Below are 20,063 nucleotides of genomic sequence, written 5' to 3' on the forward strand. Positions count from 1 at the left end.
TGATCGCTTTTAATGGTTTGAAAAAATTGGATTTTCCCTTTTTCCTGGAAGCTACGTGCTCCTCGCATTACTTTTTCTTTACAGTAGTGCGTGGTTATCTGTAGTCAGAGGTGAGATCTGCCACTCATCTGATCAGCTGTGGCTCTGTTACGTGGTTACTGAGAAAACAGACTAACTCCATAGCCTATAAGCGAAAATAAAATAATTCCCAGCACTAAAGGACATGGCTTAGATTAACCAGTACTCCTCCGCTAGCACTGGCACTGCCGTCCGTTCACTTCCCTGCCGCGGACACAAGACCGCCGCAGCCACTCAGCGGTGGTACCGTGTAGAGAAAAAAACCTGCTGGTGCCAGTGATTGAGTGGTAAGGCGGCACGTGACCGCTGCAGGGAGGTAAACCACGCCAGCCACAAGATTTCAGTTAAGTACGTTGCGAAGCAGCACAGACCAGACGTGATGGAGGCTGCTCATATCTAGGGATGTAGTGTGACCCTACTACAGCGAGGTGTCCAGTCTAGAAACCATAACCTGTGCAGTGCCCCCTCCTGGACTATAATGGTGGTTTTATAGACACTGAGGCAGTGAGTCCAACACGACGCGGTACACTGCCCACTGACAGTCACACAGACGCCATGTCATCCACTGTACATTCACCGCTGGTCGCATGATGGCGGTGTGGCACATCCAGAACACATCATCGTGGAAGTGAAGCTACCCGTCATAGGGCTGCATGCTTCTGGACATGCCCTGTTGCTCTTGCATGGCACTTGTTGGAGCCTTCTGTTCATTCATGTTAGTATTTACCCCAATTCTTACTGTTCAACTAAAAATTTGATGCATTAATGAATGCACCCTGTTGAATATTTGCAGTATCGTGAAGGAGAAAGCTTTATTTGCATATTGCCGGCAGCACCTCCTCTAACGACAAGGGGTGTTGTGCTCGCTCTTAAAAGCACAATTACAATCCTGGGGCCTAAATTATCCGACCGTAATGAAATGAGGCGTTTCACAGATTGCCATAGATAAGGGGGTCATCCTGTTAGATTACATCTAAGGACTGAATTTCATGGCTCATCTTTTTGGTGGGTTGCAAGCAGCGCAAGAACATGGCCTATTTGCTTGAGATCTAGGTATCTGGTGTGTGCTGAGGGCTCCAGAACAGTTCTTACACACGGGTCTTCTTCCGCCCCCTGTAAAGTGTGCAACGATTTAGATCATTAACAATTATGATATAAAATGCAAATTGGCATCCATTAATCTTTTCATTTGTAATATAGAAATGCTGACTTCTTTACGGCGGCTGAATCACATGTGAGGACCGGCTGTCTAAAGTAACACTGCTCTCGAGACCTGTGTCTCAACTGACAGGAGCTGTATTGTAGGCACACATACCGGTGCGCTGCTGGAGACGTGTGTGACTGTGTGCACGCAGTGAGCGAAGGAAGATTTATTTCTTATGTCACAGGCCTTCTACAGCAGCGCCAGTATGTGTGCCTGTGACCCTTCTCCTCTGTCGGTTGAGACACAGGTCTTGCGAGCGGTTTTGTTTTTAGACTGCGGCCTGTCATGACTAGGAAGAGCTGCTGATGGAATTACATCACTGGGAATATTTTATTAGATTGTGGACACAACTATATATTTTCCGACTTATTAAACTGTAATATTTGCCGATTTGAGATGTGACATTCGGCGTGTTTTCGCACCTGTAAGTGGCTGCCTATGATCTACTGAACAAGTCCGCCTTTCGATCAGTCACTTGCTTAGTTGAGGTAGTCTACAAATGAAAAATGTTTGCATTTTTGGGAATATTTTCATAACTCTTACAATTAATTAGCGCATAAAAATCATTTATATCATAAACATGTGACTAAATACATTTTTTCAGGGAGAGCTGATAACTGCTTCAAAGGCAATTATCGAGAAGGAGTACCAGCCAAGGGTCATAGTCAGCACGGCCGGGCCAAACCCCTTCAACAAACTGACGGACCGAGAGCTAGAAGAGTATCGCAAGGAAGTGGAGCGGAAGCAGAGAGATGCTGAAGGTGCGTGCATGAAGGCTATGGAAAGTACAGAAAAAGCACACGGACAATAAAACTGGCAATATAAAATACCATGTGCTATGGGAACACCCATACATGTATTTCCTAAACTTTTTTTTGCCACTTTGTAGTGTAATCTGCCCCTGAATGTGAAGGGCCAAAAGACAACCTTGCATAATCATAGTATCGTTGTTTTTAAGGTTGAAGGTAGCCCTAAATCCATGGAGTTTATTTTACTTGATCATTACTTTGTTCATTGGGGCTCACAATCTGAATTCTCTATCAGTATGGTCTTTGGAGTGAGGGATGAAACCAGAGAGTCCAGAGGAAACCCACGCAAACACGGGGAGAACATACAAACTCCTTGCAGATGTTGTTCTTAGTGGGATATGAACCTAGGACCCCAGCGCTGCAAAGTAACAGTGCTCACCACTGAGCTACCGTACTGCCCTTACCATACCGTAACATGTATGGATTCAACTAACAGCAGCTGTGGATGACGCAGGAGCTGTGTGCCCATGCCATCACCACCAGTGGTAGTACACAGCCAACATCTTGTTGCAGTAGCCAGGAATAGTTAACTTTGACAGCCCTCTGGCTTCTTGCTACGCAATTGTGTGTTGCTTATAATGTATGTTTCATTAGCCCCGAAGACGTAATTCAAACAGCAGCTTGTCCTAGTCACATCTGAGGACAGGACATCTAAAAAAAAAACACTGCTCCCTAGACCTGTGTCTCAACTGCCAGGAGCTGTATTGTAAGCACAGATACCCGTGAGCTGCTGGAGGAGTGTGTCTGTGTGCTCGCAATCATCCAAGGAGATTTTCTTCTTGTATCACAGGCCGCCTACAGCAACTCCAGCATGTGTGCTTATGATACGTCTCCTCTGTCAGTTGAGACACAGGTCTCAGGAGCTGTTGTTGTGGGGTTTTTTTTTTTGTTTGTTTTTTTATTTTATTTTCCAGACTGTAACCGGTCATGGCTTAGGAGGGGCTGCTGATGGAATTACATGACTAGGAATGTTTTTATTACCTCCTTGGACAAAACATATAAATTTGTCTTTAAAGGGGGCTGCCTCCTCTTGCGGAGCAAGCGCACTTGTCAATTTTTAGAACTTTTAGAAGTTGTGCGTATTGCATTGCCTGCCACCCAACGCCAGTTGTCGAGATTTATGTAGAAAAGCCAGTGAAAGTAAGAGATGGGAGTCATTCTTGTTACCAGTTGTAGTTAATAGTCTTGATTTTTGACTCTTCATTAGAGTTTACCTTATTTATATACATCCTAGCTGCCTCCACCCCAACTTGCGGCGTTATGGAGGAACCAGCTCTGTGTACGGACTTGAGGGGTCCCCATACAAAGTCTACAGAGCCTCAAGTAGAACTGGCCCAAAATAAAGATCAGGCCAAGGTTCGGCCAACAGATGTATCGGAAGAAGTGCTGAAAGAAGGTGAACGTTTCCCGGTGATTGAGAGGTCTACTCCAGGGTTAGGGAAGGACATGGACGGTTCTCTAGAAAAGACACAAAATCTGGAGTCTCCACACAGAGAGTTTCACACGGCCGTCATCCGAGCTCTAAACATCAGCTCTAATCCCGTGCCTGATACCGCAGGTACATCCACCACGGGCCACCAACATCTCTTATCGCTGATTGCACCTCGGGGAATCTGGTGTGGGGGATCTCTAAACGCTTAACATTTCTTTGCTATCTACTAAATCTTTTTTTTGATCAGAGCCAGTTGATTTTTTTTTTTTCCTATGTGATTTACAAAATGAAACGTCAATCTATGCTGTATCTGTGTCCACACATGGTGGGTTCTGGATCTCTGTTCTAGCGCAGCAGTATCTGTCTGCTAACCCCGGTGATGGGTAATTTAAGTAGATGATCACATTTTGTTCATTTTTAGCATGTTCCAGACTCCAAAATTTCAATGGGGAAAAAAAATGTAGAACATTTTTTTGGCAGCAACAGAAGCAGGTCACAATTGTTAATGCCTGTATTACAAAGTTTTCCCTCATCTTGAATTTCAGGGAACATGCATATATAAATTGTGCGCCATGCTGAATAACCTGCCGGCGGTGACGGGACCTAAGGCTTGTCGGTCTCTGCTTCACACAAAACCTAAGGCAAAAACAAAATTCACGTTTTTCATCTTAAGGCTTGTTCCTGACAATCAGCCTGGGTAAAGCCTGGGTGATATAGCCTTGATATCATAATCAACAGCAACACGTCTACTCTTGTAAAGTGAATACTGATAATATGTAAACTGTATGGTGACTGGAAAATGCTATTATCAATCGTTTGTCACCATACAGTGTTTGCATCCACTCATGGCCTCTATACAACTACGTTGTGGGCCAGTGTCTGTGTGCTCTCTGCAGCATTAGGTGTGTGTGTTGCAGTGATGGGGGCAAGTGTCTATGCGAGCTCTGTGGCATTGGGGGCTAGTTGTGTGTGTGTGTGTGTGTGTGTGTCGCGCACTGCAGCGTTGGGGGGGGGTGTGCGCGCGCGCGCGCTCTCTCTGCGGTGTTGGGGGTGAGTGTGTGCGCGCGCTCTCTGCGGCGTTGGGGGTGTGTGTGCGCGCGTGCTCTCTGCGGTGTTGGGGGTGAGTGTGTGTGGGTGCGCTCTCTGCGGCGTTGGGGGTGAGTGTGGGTGCGCTCTCTGCGGCGTTGGGCGTGAGTGTGTGTGTGTGTGTGTGTGTGTGTGTGCGCGCGCTCTCTGCGGCGTTGGGGGTGAGTGTGTGTGTGTGTGTGTGCGCGCTCTCTGCGGCGTTGGGGGTGAGTGTGTGTGCGTGCGCTCGTTGCGGCGTTGGGGGTGAGTATGTGCGCGCACTCTGGCGTTGGGGGTGAGTGTGTGTGTGCGCGCTCTCTGCGGCGTTGGGGGTGAGTGTGTGTGTGCGCGCTCTCTGCGGCGTTGGGGGTGAGTGTGTGGGTGTGTGTGCTTTGCAGTGTGGGTGTGCGCTTTGTGGTGGAGAGGGTGCATAATGGGCCAGATTCATCAAGACTGGCATTGGGCTGGAGCTAGATGCATCTGATTCATGAAGAGGTGTACACGCCCCTACAAGAATCTGTATCGTGTTTAGGTCAGATACTGGAGTGTGATTTGTGGCGCAGGGAACACCACATTATATATACAGCTATTTGGGGTTTTTTTTTCCTTGGAGGATTGTGGAGTCTGGAAATGTTCCATCTTCTTTCTCTTGTGTGCAGTTTTCCTCTTTACAGTGTGTACGGTTTGGAGAACGTGTTTGCATATTGTGTAACACAAGGTTTCATGTGTTTAGGACCCTCAGAAGAGTTGACGGAACAGAAGGACATACCTCTTGACCATTCCCTAATCCGCACCCCCCCCAGCACTCCCATCAAGCATGAGGAAGGTATGTCTGCCGCTCTTTGTATACGAGGGGGTCACATTATTTTATACAGACTGACACTGCCAGGAGTCCTATGAAGATACATGACCCAGTGTAAGCTTCTCAAACCTCCGGATGTTTCTATTTCTGTGTAATATTGACCTCGTCTATCTGGCTTAATCAAGACAAGTGCTCAGGACACCAAGTACCCGACGGTGCGCAGACAAGACATATATATAATAAAGTGATCTTTGTTTGAGAGGTCCCCTTTCCATGTCTGCTTCTACATTAGATTTATATGCTGGTGAAGCCTTATCTCTCCACTTTCCCATATTCAGACCCAATTTTATAAAAAAATATGTATGGAAAAGAATAAAAAAAAATATGCATACAGTGTACCACAAAAGTGAGTACACCACTCACATTTTTGTAAATATTTTATTAATCTTTTCATAGGACAACACTGAAGATCTGACCCTGTGATTTCAATATACAGTGTCAGTTACAGCTTGTATAACAGGGTAAATTTCTGTCCTCTAAACGCAACACACAGCCATTAATGTCTAAATTGCTGGAAACAAAGGAAAGTACACCCCTATGTGAGAATGGCCAAATTGTGCCCAATTAGCCATTTTCACTCCCCATTGTCATGTGACTCATTAGTGTTACAAGGTGTCAGATGTGAATGGAGGGTCGGTGTGTTACATTTGGTGTTATCTCTCACACACACTCACATACTGGTCACTGGAAGTTCAACATGGCCCCTCATGGCAAACCATTCTCTAAAAAAAAAAAAAAAAAATTGTTTCTCTACATGAAGATGGCCAAGGCTATTAGAAGATTGCCAACAACCTGACACTGAGCTGCAGCACGGCGGCCAAGACCATACAGCGGTTTAACAAGACAGGAGCCACTCGGACCAGGCCTCGCCATGGTCACCCAAAGACGTTGAGTGCACCTGCTCTGCATCGTATCCAGAGGTCATCTTTTTTAAATAGACATATGAGTGCTGTCAGCATTGCTGCAGAGGTTACAGGGGTGGGGCGGTCCGCCTGTCGGTACTCAGATCATACGCCACCCACTGCATCACATTGGTCTGTATGGCTGTCATCCCAGAATGAAGCCTCTAAAGATGATGCACAAGAAAGCCTGCAAACAGTTTGCTCAAGACAAGCAGACGAAGGACATGGATTACTGGAACCACGTTCTATGGTCCGATGAGACCAAGGTTTAGAAGAGTCAAATGTGTGTGGTGGCAACCAGGTGCGGAGCCCAAAGACAAATGTGTCCTGCCTACAATCAGGCATGGTGGTGGGATTGTCATGGTTTGTGGCTACGTAAGTGCTGCCAGCTGTGAGGGCTACAGGTCATTGAGGGAACCATGAATGCCAACATGTACTGGGACATATTGAAGCACACCAAACACCTCCAAAACCATCACGGCCTTACTAAAGAAACTGAGGGGAAAGGTGCTGGCCTGGCAAAGTGTCTCCAGAGCTAAACTATGTGGACCATCTGTGAGACCTCCTCAAATGGAAGATGGAGGAGCGCAAGGTCTTTTAACATCCACCAGCTCCGGGGTGTCATCATGGAGGATGGAAGAGAAATATTAACCCCATAATGACCGTAGACAGTAATATTACGTCTTAAACCACCATAGTGTAATCCCCACTGGCTGCTGCCGGCGGGGATCCGCTCACATGTCAGCTGATTTGTACAGCTGACATGTGTGCCTCACAGGCATGAGTGGATCTGCGTTCAAAATTACAAAATGTAATGGGTGTACTCACTTTTGGGATATACTGTACATGTGTGTGTATAGATAGAAATCAGATGTAAAAATCTATAAAATTAATTTAATAAGAGCGTTTTCCCCTCGGCCGCCCCCCTGTGTGTGCAGTCGGCACTGTTGTGTGTGCACCCTGCCCCCTCTTCATATTGAGGTCATATGTCTGTGAGTTATCTGCATTCACCTCTGCACTTCTCACCTAAATCATCTCGATTTGTCGCTGCCGCTATTCATTTGACTATAAAACATCTTCGATGAATGCATTAGATTTTTTTTTTTTTTCTATTTGTGCTTTTTTTTCTTTCTTTTTTTTTCTTTTTTTTTTTTTCTTGTGGCTGCCAAACAGGAGATGGATATGCTAAAGAATACCTGTTACCATAGTAAGTATCATCTCATTCTTTCAGCCCTATTCCCGCTCTCCCGTATTTCTTCCCCGGACCCTTGTGTGCTTTGCTTCATTCTATCGCATCTCTGTTTTTTAATTTCAATTAACTACCTGCAAATAAATCAAAAATTTAGTTATGGAGGTATTTTTTTGGGGATTTTCTGAGATTTTTAGTATTTATGACCTAGGAAAGTCTATGGAGTAGAGTAGGGTGAAAACTACAAGAAACAAATCAGCGGTCTGGCGTGAACTATTGCATTGGCACCAGCAACGTGCAACCGATCCTACTATATGACGATGCCTTTTTGAGCTGTAAAGACATGTTCACACGGGACAGATGCACTGCGGATTTTCCTTCTAGATTCTCACACTGCGAAATCTCCAGTGCAGATTACACCCGTAAATCATGTCCCTTTCTTTGTCGCTCCATTGGGAGACCCAGACAATTGGGTGTATAGCTTATGCCTCCGGAGGTCACACAAAGCATTACACTTAAAAGTGTAACCCCTCCCCTCTGCCTATACACCCGCCCGTGCATCACGGGCTCCTCAGTTTTATTGCTTTGTGGAAGGAGGCACACATCCACGCAAGCTCCACATTTTAGTCAGCAGCAGCTGCTGACTATATCGGATGGAAGAAAAGTGGGCCCATACAGGGCCCCCAGCATGCTCCCTTCTCACCCCACTCGGGTCGGCGGTGCTGTTTAAGGTTGAGGTACCCATTGTGGGTACATAGGCAGGAGCCACATGCTGTTTTCCTTCCCCATCCCTTAGGGGCTCTGGGTGAAGTGGGATCCTGACCGGTCACCAGGCGCTGGGACCGCGCTCCCTCCGCAGCCCCTGGGGGAATCTGCTGGACAGGAGCCGGGTATCATCAGGGACAAGGCCCTGCGACTCTGAGGTACTCTGTGTCCCCTTGGGGACGGCGCATAGTGCGCCTGGGTAATAGACACTGCAGCAGCTGCTGGGTGTGTTAGTGCGCCGGGACTACCGCGCTGGCCGCGCTTGTTTGCCGGCCGCGCTTATAACTTTAGTCCCCGGCTTTTGCGGCCTAGTGCCACATATTCCCGCCCCCGGGCCTGCCAGTCAGGGGTAAGGGCGGGACGCTGCACTGGACGTCAGCGCTGAGGGCAGGAGCATACTTTGTATCCTCCTCCCCCCTCACTGAGCACCGTGGGGCACCAGATTCCCGCACTTTTACAGGCACGCCCACGGCCCCCTCCTCCTCTCTGAACGCCGGCAGCCATTGCTACAAGACGCTGGACAACTTCAGAGGGGAGACAACTGAGCTCCACAGCTCTGGGAGGCCCAGGCAGGGATCTGGTGGTCACACAACCGCTGGGAGCGGTCGGTAAGCCGCACCTGTTACTAGGTGCTGGTCCCCCTGGGTGCCGAATTGTATATTTATATGCTTATAGTGTATACATTTACTCTGTACGGCCTCACTGTTAGCGTTTGGCTATATATCCTCACTGATTATTCTAAGAGGAGAAACAGCATGTCGTCTGCAAAAAGCAAGGGTACCAAAGCACAGGCTTACTTTGCAACCTGTACCTCATGTGCGGCTATGCTTCCTGCAGGTTCCACCTACCCTCATTGTGTGCAATGCTCGGCCCCTGTGACACTCACTCAGCCGGAGTCTCAGCCACTGGTGGGACCCCCGGCCCAGGTGGAACCTCCGGCCCCCACTGTCCAGGTGACAGGGACAGAGTTTGCAGTATTTGCTGACAAACTTTCTGAGTCTATGGATAGATGGTCTGCTAAGATACTGGAAGCTTTGCAGTCCAGACCTGTAACACAGGCCCCGGGCACTGTTGATTCATTGCCCCCATGCCCCACTCGGTCGGAGCAGCAAAGAGCTCCTGGGTCAACTCATAGGTCCCACGGGGAGGACTCCGACACGGACCGCAGTCCCAGACCGACGAAGCGGGCTCGCTGGGAGCGTCCCTCGACTTCATCACACTGTTCAGGGTCTCAGCATGAGGACTCTCTGGAGGATGAAGCAGATGCGGCAGATCAGGACTCTGATCCTGACGCCGCGCTCAACCTTGATACGCCTGAAGGGGACGCCATAGTAAACGACCTTATAGCATCAATCAATCAGGTGTTAGATCTTTCTCCTCCACCCCTTCCGATTGAGGAGTCAGCTTCTCAGCAGGAGAAATTTCATTTTAGGTTTCCCAAACGTACACGGAGTGCGTTTCTTGATCACTCCGACTTCAAAGACGCAGTCCAGAAGCACCGAGCTTTTCCGGATAAGCGCTTTACTAAGCGACTTCATGACACACGTTATCCCTTCCCCCCTGACGTAGTCAAGGGTTGGGCCCAGTGTCCCAAGGTGGATCCTCCAGTCTCTAGACTGGCGGCCAGATCCATAGTTGCAGTGGCAGATGGTGCATCACTAAAGGATGCCACTGACAGGCAGATAGAGCTCCTGATGAAATCCATCTATGAGGCTATCGGCGCGTCCTTTGCTCCGGCATTTGCTGCCGTATGGGCACTACAAGCTATCTCAGCTTGTCAGTCTGAGATTAATGCACTCACACGAGCCGCGACTCCGCAGGTTGTGTCATTAACCTCTCAGGCGTCGGCGTTTGCGTCCTACGCCATGAATGCGGTACTAGACTCTGCGAGCCGTACAGCGGTAGCATCCGCCAATTCAGTGGCAGTCCGCAGGGCCATGTGGCTACGTGAATGGAAGGCAGACTCTGCTTCCAAGAAGTTTTTAACCGGTTTGCCGTTTTCTGGCGACCGCCTGTTTGGCGAGCAATTGGATGAAATCATTAAACAATCCAAGGGTAAGGACTCGTCCTTACCCCAGTCCAAACCTAACAGACCTCAACAACGGAAGGTACAATCGAGGTTTCGGTCCTTTCGGCCCTCAGGCAGGTCTCAATTCTCCTCGTCCAACAGGCCTCAAAAGGATCAGAGGAACTCTGATTCATGGCGGTCTAAGGCACGTCCTAAAAAGACCGCCGGAGGAACCGCTCCCAAAGCGGCCTCCTCATGACTTGCGGACTCCCCTAACCGCATCCTCGGTCGGTGGCAGGCTCTCCCGCTTTTGCGACGCCTGGTTCTCACATGTCCAAGACCGATGGGTGAGAGACATTCTGTCTCACGGTTACAGGATAGAGTTCAATTCTCGTCCTCCGATTCGTTTCTTCAGAACATCTCCGCCCCCCGAGCGAGCCGATGCTCTTCTGTAGGCGGTGAACTCTCTGAAGGCAGAAGGAGTAGTTATCCCCGTTCCCCTTCAGCAATGGGGTCACGGTTTTTACTCCAACTTGTTTGTCGTACCAAAAAAGGACGGATCTTTCCGTCCCGTCCTGGACCTCAAACTGCTCAACAAACACGTGAAAACCAGACGATTCCGGATGGAATCTCTCCGCTCTGTCATCGCCTCGATGTCCCAAGGAGACTTCCTAGCCTCAATCGACATCAAGGATGCTTATCTCCACGTGCCGATTGCACCAGAGCATCAGCGCTTCCTGCGTTTCGCCATCGGGGACGAACACCTTCAGTTCGTGGCATTGCCTTTCGGCCTGGCAACAGCCCCACGGGTCTTCACCAAGGTCATGGCAACAGTGGTTGCAGTCCTACACTCTCAGGGACACTCAGTGATCCCTTACTTGGACGATCTTCTTGTCAAGGCCCCCTCTCGGGTGGCATGCCAACACAGCCTGAACATTGCTCTGGAGACACTCCAGAGGTTCGGGTGGATCATCAATTTCCCAAAGTCAAAACTGACACCGGCAAAATCGCTGACATATCTCGGGATGGAGTTTCACACTCTCCCAGCGATAGTGAAACTTCCGCTGGACAAACAACAATCACTACAGACAGGGGTGCGATCTCTCCTCCGAGCCCAGTCGCACCCCTTGAGACGCCTCATGCACTTCCTAGGGAAGATGGTGGCAGCAATGGAGGCAGTTCCATTTGCACAGTTTCATCTGCGTCCTCTTCAATGGGACATTCTCCGCAAATGGGACAGGAAATCGACGTCCCTCGACAGGAACGTCTCCCTTTCTCGGGCAGCCAAGGCATCCCTTCAGTGGTGGCTTCTTCCCACTTCTTTGTCGAAGGGGAAATCCTTCCTGCCCCCATCCTGGGCTGTGGTCACGACGGACGCGAGTCTGTCAGGGTGGGGAGCAGTCTTCCTCCACCACAGGGCTCAGGGTACCTGGACTCAGCCAGAGTCCTCCCTTCAGATCAATGTTCTGGAGATAAGGGCAGTGTATCTAGCCCTGAAGGCGTTCCAGCCGTGGCTGGAAGGCAGGCAGATCCGAATTCAGTCGGACAACGCCACGGCGGTGGCATACATCAACCACCAAGGCGGCACGCGCAGTCGGCAAGCCTTCCAGGAAGTTCGGCGGATTCTACTGTGGGTGGAAGCCACAGCCTCCACCATCTCCGCAGTACACATCCCGGGCGTAGAAAACTGGGAAGCGGACTTTCTCAGTCGCCAGGGCATGGACGCAGGGGAATGTTCTCTTCACCCGGACGTGTTTCAAGAGATCTGTTGCCGCTGGGGGAAGCCGGACGTCGACCTAATGGCGTCCCGGCACAACAACAAGGTCCCGGCATTCATGGCACGGTCTGAAGATCACAGAGCTCTGGCGGCAGACGCCTTAGTTCAGGATTGGTCGCAGTTTCAACTGCCTTATGTCTTTCCTCCTCTGGCACTGCTGCCCAGAGTGTTACGCAAGATCAGGTCCGACTGCCGCCGCGCCCTCCTCGTCGCCCCAGACTGGCCAAGGAGGTCGTGGTACCCGGATCTGTGGCATCTCACGGTGGGTCAACCGTGGGCACTACCAGACCGACCAGACTTGCTGTCTCAAGGGCCATTTTTCCATCTGAATTCTGCGGCCCTCAACCTGACTGTGTGGCCATTGAGTCCTGGATCCTAGCGTCTTCAGGGTTATCTCAAGAGGTCATTGCCACTATGAGACAGGCCAGGAAACCAACGTCAGCCAAGATCTACCACAGGACGTGGAGGATCTTCTTATCCTGGTGCTCTGATCAGGGTTTTATTCCATGGCCATTTGCCTTGCCCACTTTTCTGTCTTTCCTTCAATCCGGAATGGAAAAGGGGCTGTCTCTCGGCTCTCTTAAGGGACAAGTCTCGGCGCTCTCTGTATTTTTTCAAAAGCGTCTAGCAAGGCTTCCGCAAGTACGCACGTTCCTGCAGGGGGTTTGCCACATAGTCCCCCCTTACAAGCGCCCGCTAGAACCCTGGGATCTGAACAGGGTGCTAATGGCTCTTCAGAAACCACCTTTCGAGCCAATGAGAGATATTTCTCTTTCTCGCCTCTCGCAGAAGGTGGTCTTCCTAGTGGCAGTCACATCACTTCGCAGAGTGTCTGAGCTAGCTGCACTGTCATGCAAAGCTCCCTTCCTGGTGTTTCACCAGGACAAGGTGGTTCTGCGTCCGGTTCCGGAATTTCTCCCGAAGGTGGTATCCCCTTTTCATCTCAATCAGGATATCTCCTTACCTTCTTTTTGTCCTCATCCAGTTCACCAATGTGAAAAGGATTTGCACTTGTTAGATCTTGTGAGAGCACTCCGGATCTACATTTCTCGTACGGCGCTCCTGCGCCGCTCGGATGCGCTCTTTGTCCTTGTCGCTGGCCAGCGTAAGGGGTCGCAAGCTTCCAAGTCAACCTTGGCTCGGTGGATCAAGGAACCAATTCTTGAAGCCTACCGTTCTTCTGGCCTTCCGGTTCCTTCAGGACTGAAAGCCCATTCTACCAGAGCCGTGGGTGCGTCCTGTGCATTGCGGCACCAGGCTACGGCTCAGCAGGTGTGTCAGGCGGCTACCTGGTCGAGTCTGCACACTTTCACGAAGCACTATCAGGTGCATACCTACGCTTCGGCACATGCCAGCTTAGGTAGGCGAGTCCTTCAGGCGGCGGTTGCCCACCTGTAGGAAGGGGCCGTCTTTCGGCTCTATTACCGGGGTATTCTTTACCCACCCAGGGACTGCTTTTGGACGTCCCAATTGTCTGGGTCTCCCAATGGAGCGACAAAGAAGGGAATTTTGTTTACTTACCGTAAATTCCTTTTCTTCTAGCTCCAATTGGGAGACCCAGCACCCGCCCCTGTTCCCTTCGGGCTGGTTGTTCTTTGAGTACACATGTTGTTCATGTTGAATTGTTCTTGGTTCATGGTTTAAGTTCTCCGAACATCCTTCGGATTGAATTTACCTTAGACCAATTTATAAGTTTCCTCCTTCCTGCTTTTGCACCAAAACTGAGGAGCCCGTGATGCACGGGCGGGTGTATAGGCAGAGGGGAGGGGTTACACTTTTAAGTGTAATGCTTTGTGTGACCTCCGGAGGCATAAGCTATACACCCAATTGTCTGGGTCTCCCAATTGGAGCTAGAAGAAAAGGAATTTACGGTAAGTAAACAAAATTCCCTTCTTTTATGCTGTGGATTTTGATCCCAGATCTTTCCCTACGCACTGAAGGGATGTGAAGATCGAGATCTTTAATTGTATTTTTCGCCACAGACTTGCAGCAAAATTCACAGCGCAGAATTTTAACTCCGATTTTCCACTGCATGTTATGACGCCAGCGTTGTGCATGAGATTTCTTAGAAAAGAGTAAATTGAACGGAAATCTACAGCATGACCATTTCTGAAGATGGTTTTCTTTGTCGCTCCTAATTGGGAGACCCAGACAATTGACAATTGGGTGTATAGCTACTGCCTCCGGAGGCCACACAAAGCACTACACCCAAAAGTGTAAGACCCCTCCCCTTCTGCCTATACACCCCCCGTGGGATCACGGGCTCCTCAGTTTTCAAGCTTTGTGCGAAGGAGGTCAGACATCCACGCATAGCTCCACTGTTTAGTCAGCAGCAGCTGCTGACTATGTCGGATGGAAGAAAAGCGGACCCATACTAGGGTCCCCAGCATGCTCCCTTCTCACCCCACTTTTGTCGGCGGTGTTTAAGGTTGAGGTGCCCATTGCGGGTACGGAGGCTGGAGCCCACATGCTGCATCCTTCCCCATCCCCCTTAGGGCTCTGGGTGAAGTGGGATTTTACCGGTCTCCAGGCACATGGGACCGTGCTCCATCCACAGCCCCCGGGGAATCTGCTGGATATGGAGCGGAGTATCGTCAGGGACAGGCCCTGCTACGTCAAGGTACTCTGTGTCCCCGTACAGACCGCGCGCACACTGCAGCATTGCTGGGTGTGTTAGTGCGCCGGGGACAACAGCGCTGCGCGCTTGTGCCACACTACCACAGCTTGCTGAGGGAGTTATTGTATTGGGAACTGCCGCGCCGGCCGCTGCTGGCAGTTTACACTGCGGCGCGGCTGGGACTTGTGGTGCGCCGGGGACTTCCGCGCTGGCCGTGCATATTTGACGGCCGCGCTTATTACTAGAGTCCCCGGCTTTTGCGGCCTAGTTTCGTTTCGCTCCCGCCCCCAGGCCTGCCAGTCAGGGGAAGGGCGGGACGCTGTACAGAACGTCAGCGCCGAGGGCTGGAGTCTACTTTACATACTCCAGCCCTCACATTGCGCACAGTGGGACGCCAGTTTCCCGCACTTTGTCTGAGGCACGCCCACGGTCCGCCCCTCTTCACAGAACGCCGGCAGCCATTCCTGTGTGCAGTTTGAGCTGGAGAGGGGAGACAAGTTCTGGGAGACCCAGGCACGGGATTCTGGCGACCACACACCCGCTTTGAGCGGGGCGGTAAGCGGCACCTCCGGTGCTGACCCCACTAGTGCCGAAGTGTACAATTGTATTTTCTTTGTCGCTCCTAATTGGGAGACCCAGACAATTGGGTGTATAGCTACTGCCTCCGGAGGCAGTAGCTATACACCCAATTGTCTGGGTCTCCCAATTGGAGCTAGAAGAAAAGGAATTTACGGTAAGTAAACAAAATTCCCTTCTTTATGCTTGCATGCTATACATTGCACTAAACGGTCGCTGGTGATTCTTGGCTATATACCCTCCTAGATTGCTCAGAGGAGACAACAGCATGTCGTCCGCAAAAAGCAAGGGTGCCAAGGCACAGGCTTTCTATGCTGCTTGTACCGCATGTGAGGCTATTCTACCGGCAGGTTCCACTGACCCCCATTGTGTGCAGTGCTCGGCCCCTGTGGCACTTGCTCAGCCGGGGCCCCTGCTGGAGGTGACCCAGAGAGAACCACCTGTGAATACTGTCCAGGTGACGGGGACAGAGTTTGCAGTTTTTGCTGATTGTCTGTGACTATGACTAAAATTCTAGAAACTTTGCAGTCTAGACCAGTAACTCAGACCATGGGCACTGTTGAATCATTGCTCCCTGGTCCCCCTCAGTTGGCACAGCTCCGGGCTCCGGGGGTGTCCCATGCATCCCAGGGTGACGGCTCTGACACGGACGACAGTCCCAGACAGCCTAAGCGAGCTCGCTATGAGCGGCCCTCTACTTCATCACACTGGTCAGGGTCCCAGCAGGAGGATTCTCTGTGTGATGAGGCGGAGGTAGCTGATCAGGATTCTGATCCTGAGACCGCTCTCAATCTGGATACACCTGATGGTGACGCCATAGTGAATGATCTTATCGCGTCCATCAATAGAATGTTGGATATTTCTCCCCCAGCTCCTCCGGTGGAGGAGTCAGCTTCACAGCAGGAGAAATTCCATTTCAGGTATCCCAAGCGTAAATTAAGTACTTTTCTGGACCACTCTGACTTTAGAGAGTCAGTCCAGAAACACCACGCTTATCCAGATAAGCGTTTCTCTAAACGGCTTAAGGATACACGTTATCCCTTTCCTCCTGACGTGATCAAGAGCTGGACCCAGTGTCCCAAAGTGGATCCCCCAATCTCCAGGCTTGCGGCTAGATCCATAGTTGCAGTGGAGGATGGGGCTGCGCTTAAAGATGCCACTGACAGACAGATGGAGCTCTGGTTGAAATCCATCTATGAAGCTATCGGCGCGTCGTTTGCTCCTGCATTCGCAGCCGTATGGGCACTCCAAGCTATTTCAGCTGGTCTTACACAGATTGACACGGTCACACGTACATCTGTTCCACAGGTGGCATCCTTAACCTCTCAAATGTCTGCATTTGCGTCTTACGCGATTAATGCGGTTCTGGACTCTACGAGCCGTACGGCAGTGGCGTCCGCCAACTCCGTGGTTTTGCGCAGAGCCTTGTGGTTAAGGGAATGGAAAGCAGATTCTGCTTCCAAAAAGTGCTTAACCAGTTTGCCATTTTCTGGTGACCGACTGTTTGGTGAGCGTTTGGATGAAATCATTAAACAGTCCAAGGGTAAGGATTCATCCTTACCTCAGCCCAGACAAAACAAACCCCAACAGAGGAGGGGACAGTCGGGGTTTCGGTCCTTTCGAGGCTCGGGCAGGTCCCAATTCTCCTCGTCCAAAAGGACTCAAAAGGATCAGAGGAGCTCAGATTCTTGGCGGGCTCAGTCACGCCCAAAAAAGACAGCCGGAAGACCCGCTACCAAGGCGGCTTCCTCATGACTTTCGGCCTCCTCTCTCCGCATCCTCGGTCGGTGGCAGGCTCTCCCGCTTTGGCGACATTTGGCTGCCACAGGTCCAAGACCGTTGGGTGAGAGACATTCTGTCCCACGGGTACAGGATAGAGTTCAGTTCTCGTCCTCCAACTCGATTCTTCAGAACGTCTCCGCCTCCCGACCGAGCCGATGCTCTTCTGCAGGCGGTGTGCACTCTAAAGGCAGAAGGAGTGGTGATCCCTGTTCCTCTTCAGGAGCAAGGTCACGGTTTTTACTCCAATTTGTTTGTAGTACCAAAAAAGGACGGGTCTTTCCGTCCCGTTCTGGACCTAAAACTTCTCAACAAGCACGTGAAAACCAGACGGTTCCGGATGGAATCCCTCCGCTCCGTCATCGCCGCTATGTCTCAAGGAGATTTCCTAGCATCAATAGACATCAAAGATGCTTATCTCCACGTACCGATTGCTCTAGAGCATCAGCGTTTTCTACGCTTCGTTATAGGAGACGAACACCTTCAGTTCGTAGCCCTGCCTTTTGGTCTGGCGACAGCCCCACGGGTCTTCACCAAGGTCATGGCAGCAGTAGTTGCAGTCCTGCACTCTCAGGGACACTCTGTGATCCCTTACTTAGACGATCTGCTTGTCAAGGCGCCTTCTCAGGAGGCATGCCAACACAGCCTGAACGTTGCGCTGGAGACTCTCCAGGCTTTCGGGTGGATCATCAACTTTTCCAAGTCAAATCTAACCCCGACCCAGTCGCTAACTTATCTTGGCATGGAGTTTCATACTCTCTCAGCGATAGTGAAGCTTCCGCTTGTCAAACAGCGTTCACTACAGACAGGGGTGCAATCTCTCCTTCAAGGCCAGTCACACCCCTTGAGACGCCTCATGCACTTCCTAGGGAAGATGGTTGCAGCAATAGAGGCAGTCCCTTTCGCGCAGTTTCATCTGCGTCCACTACAATGGGACATTCTCCGCCAATGGGACGGGAAGTCGAAGTCCCTCGACAGGAACGTCTCCCTTTCTCAGGCGGCCAAGGATTCTCTTCGATGGTGGCTGCTTCCCACCTCATTGTCGAAAGGGAAATCCTTCCTACCCCCATCCTGGGCGGTGGTCACGACAGATGCGAGTCTGTCAGGGTGGGGAGCAGTCTTTCTCCACCACAGGGCTCAAGGTACGTGGACTCAGCAAGAGTCCACCCTTCAGATCAATGTTCTGGAGATCAGGGCAGTGTATCTTGCCCTACAAGCCTTCCAGCAGTGGCTGGAAGGCAAGCAGATCCGAATTCAGTCGGACAACTCCACAGCGGTGGCATACATCAACCACCAAGGAGGAACACGCAGTCGGCAAGCCTTCCAGGAAGTCCGGCGGATTCTGACGTGGGTGGAAGACACGGCTTCCACCATATCCGCAGTTCACATCCCAGGCGTGGACAACTGGGAAGCAGACTTCCTCAGTCGCCAGGGTATGGACGCAGGGGAATGGTCTCTTCACCCGGACGTGTTTCAGGAGATCTGTCGCCGCTGGGGGAGGCCGGACGTCGACCTAATGGCGTCTCGGCACAACAACAAGGTCCCGGTTTTCATGGCACGGTCTCACGATCACAGAGCTCTGGCGGCAGACGCCTTAGTTCAAGATTGGTCGCAGTTCCGGCTTCCTTATGTGTTCCCACCTCTGGCACTGTTGCCCAGAGTGCTGCGCAAGATCAGGTCCGACTGCTGTCGCGCCATCCTCGTCGCTCCAGACTGGCCAAGGAGGTCGTGGTATTCGGATCTGTGGCACCTCGCGGTAGGCCAACCGTGGGCACTACCAGACCGACCAGACTTGCTGTCTCAAGGGCCGTTTTTCCATCAGAATTCTGCGGCCCTGAACCTGACTGTGTGGCCATTGAGTCCTGGATTCTAGCGTGTTCAGGATTATCTCAAGAGGTCATTGCCACCATGAGACAGGCTAGAAAACCAACCTCCGCCAAGATATACCACAGGACGTGGAAAATATTCTTATCTTGGTGCTCTGCTCAGGGAGTTTCTCCCTGGCCATTTGCGTTGCCTATTTTTCTTTCTTTCCTGCAATCCGGTTTGGAAAAAGGTTTGTCGCTCAGCTCCCTCAAGGGACAAGTCTCAGCGCTATCTGTATTTTTTCAGAAGCGCCTAGCACAACTTCCTCAGGTACGCACGTTCCTGCAAGGGGTTTGTCATATCGTCCCTCCTTACAAGCGGCCGTTAGAGCCCTGGGATCTGAACAGGGTTCTAATTGCTCTTCAGAAGCCGCCTTTCGAGCCTATGAGGGATGTTCCCCTTTCTCGCCTTTCACAGAAAGTGGCTTTTCTAGTAGCGGTCACGTCTCTTCGGAGAGTGTCCGAGCTAGCAGCGCTGTCGTGCAAATCTCCCTTCCTGGTGATTCACCAGGACAAGGTGGTTCTGCGCCCGATTCCGGAGTTTCTCCCTAAGGTGGTATCCCCCTTTCATCTCAATCAGGATATCTCCTTACCTTCTTTGTGTCCTCATCCAGTTCATCAATGTGAAAAGGATTTGCATTTGTTGGATCTGGTGAGAGCACTCAGAATCTACATTTCCCGCACGGCGCCCCTGCGCCGCTCGGATGCACTCTTTGTCCTTGTCGCTGGTCAGCGCAAAGGGTCGCAAGCTTCCAAATCCACCCTGGCTCGGTTGATCAAGGAACCAATTCTTGAAGCCTACCGTTCTGCTGGGCTTCCGGTTCCCTCAGGGCTGAAGGCCCATTCTACCAGAGCCGTGGGTGCGTCCTGGGCATTACGGCACCAGGCTTCGGCTCAGCAGGTGTGCCAGGCGGCTACCTGGTCGAGTCTGCACACTTTTACCAAACACTATCAGGTGCATACCTACGCTTCGGCGGACGCCAGCCTAGGTAGACAAGTCCTTCAGGCGGCAGTTGCCCACCTGTAGGAAAGGGCTGTTGTTACGGTCCTATCACGAAGGGTTATTATACCCACCCAGGGACTGCTTTTGGACGTCCCAATTGTCTGGGTCTCCCAATTAGGAGCGACAAAGAAG

General features: G+C 51.0%; 1 protein-coding gene across 14 annotated transcripts in view; it reads left to right on the forward strand.

Moving 5' to 3' along the window:
- The window catches only part of ADD1 (adducin 1), a 161,335-nt gene that overhangs the window by 134,755 nt on the left and 6,517 nt on the right, over positions 1-20,063 (forward strand). For 6 of the 14 annotated variants that reach the window (XM_075346821.1, XM_075346820.1, XM_075346823.1 and 3 more), the window contains 3 exons: positions 1,887-2,043; positions 3,326-3,649; positions 5,322-5,414. In XM_075346821.1, coding sequence (XP_075202936.1) covers positions 1,887-2,043; positions 3,326-3,649; positions 5,322-5,414 — 574 coding nt within the window. Of the gene's footprint in view, positions 1-1,886; positions 2,044-3,325; positions 3,650-5,321; positions 5,415-7,525; positions 7,561-20,063 lie in introns of those variants that run through there. The other 8 variants (XM_075346826.1, XM_075346831.1, XM_075346828.1 and 5 more) reach the window with 4 other exon arrangements.

This window comes from Anomaloglossus baeobatrachus, chromosome 1, assembly GCF_048569485.1.
Source record: "Anomaloglossus baeobatrachus isolate aAnoBae1 chromosome 1, aAnoBae1.hap1, whole genome shotgun sequence".
NCBI classification, from domain to species: Eukaryota; Metazoa; Chordata; class Amphibia; order Anura; family Aromobatidae; genus Anomaloglossus; species Anomaloglossus baeobatrachus.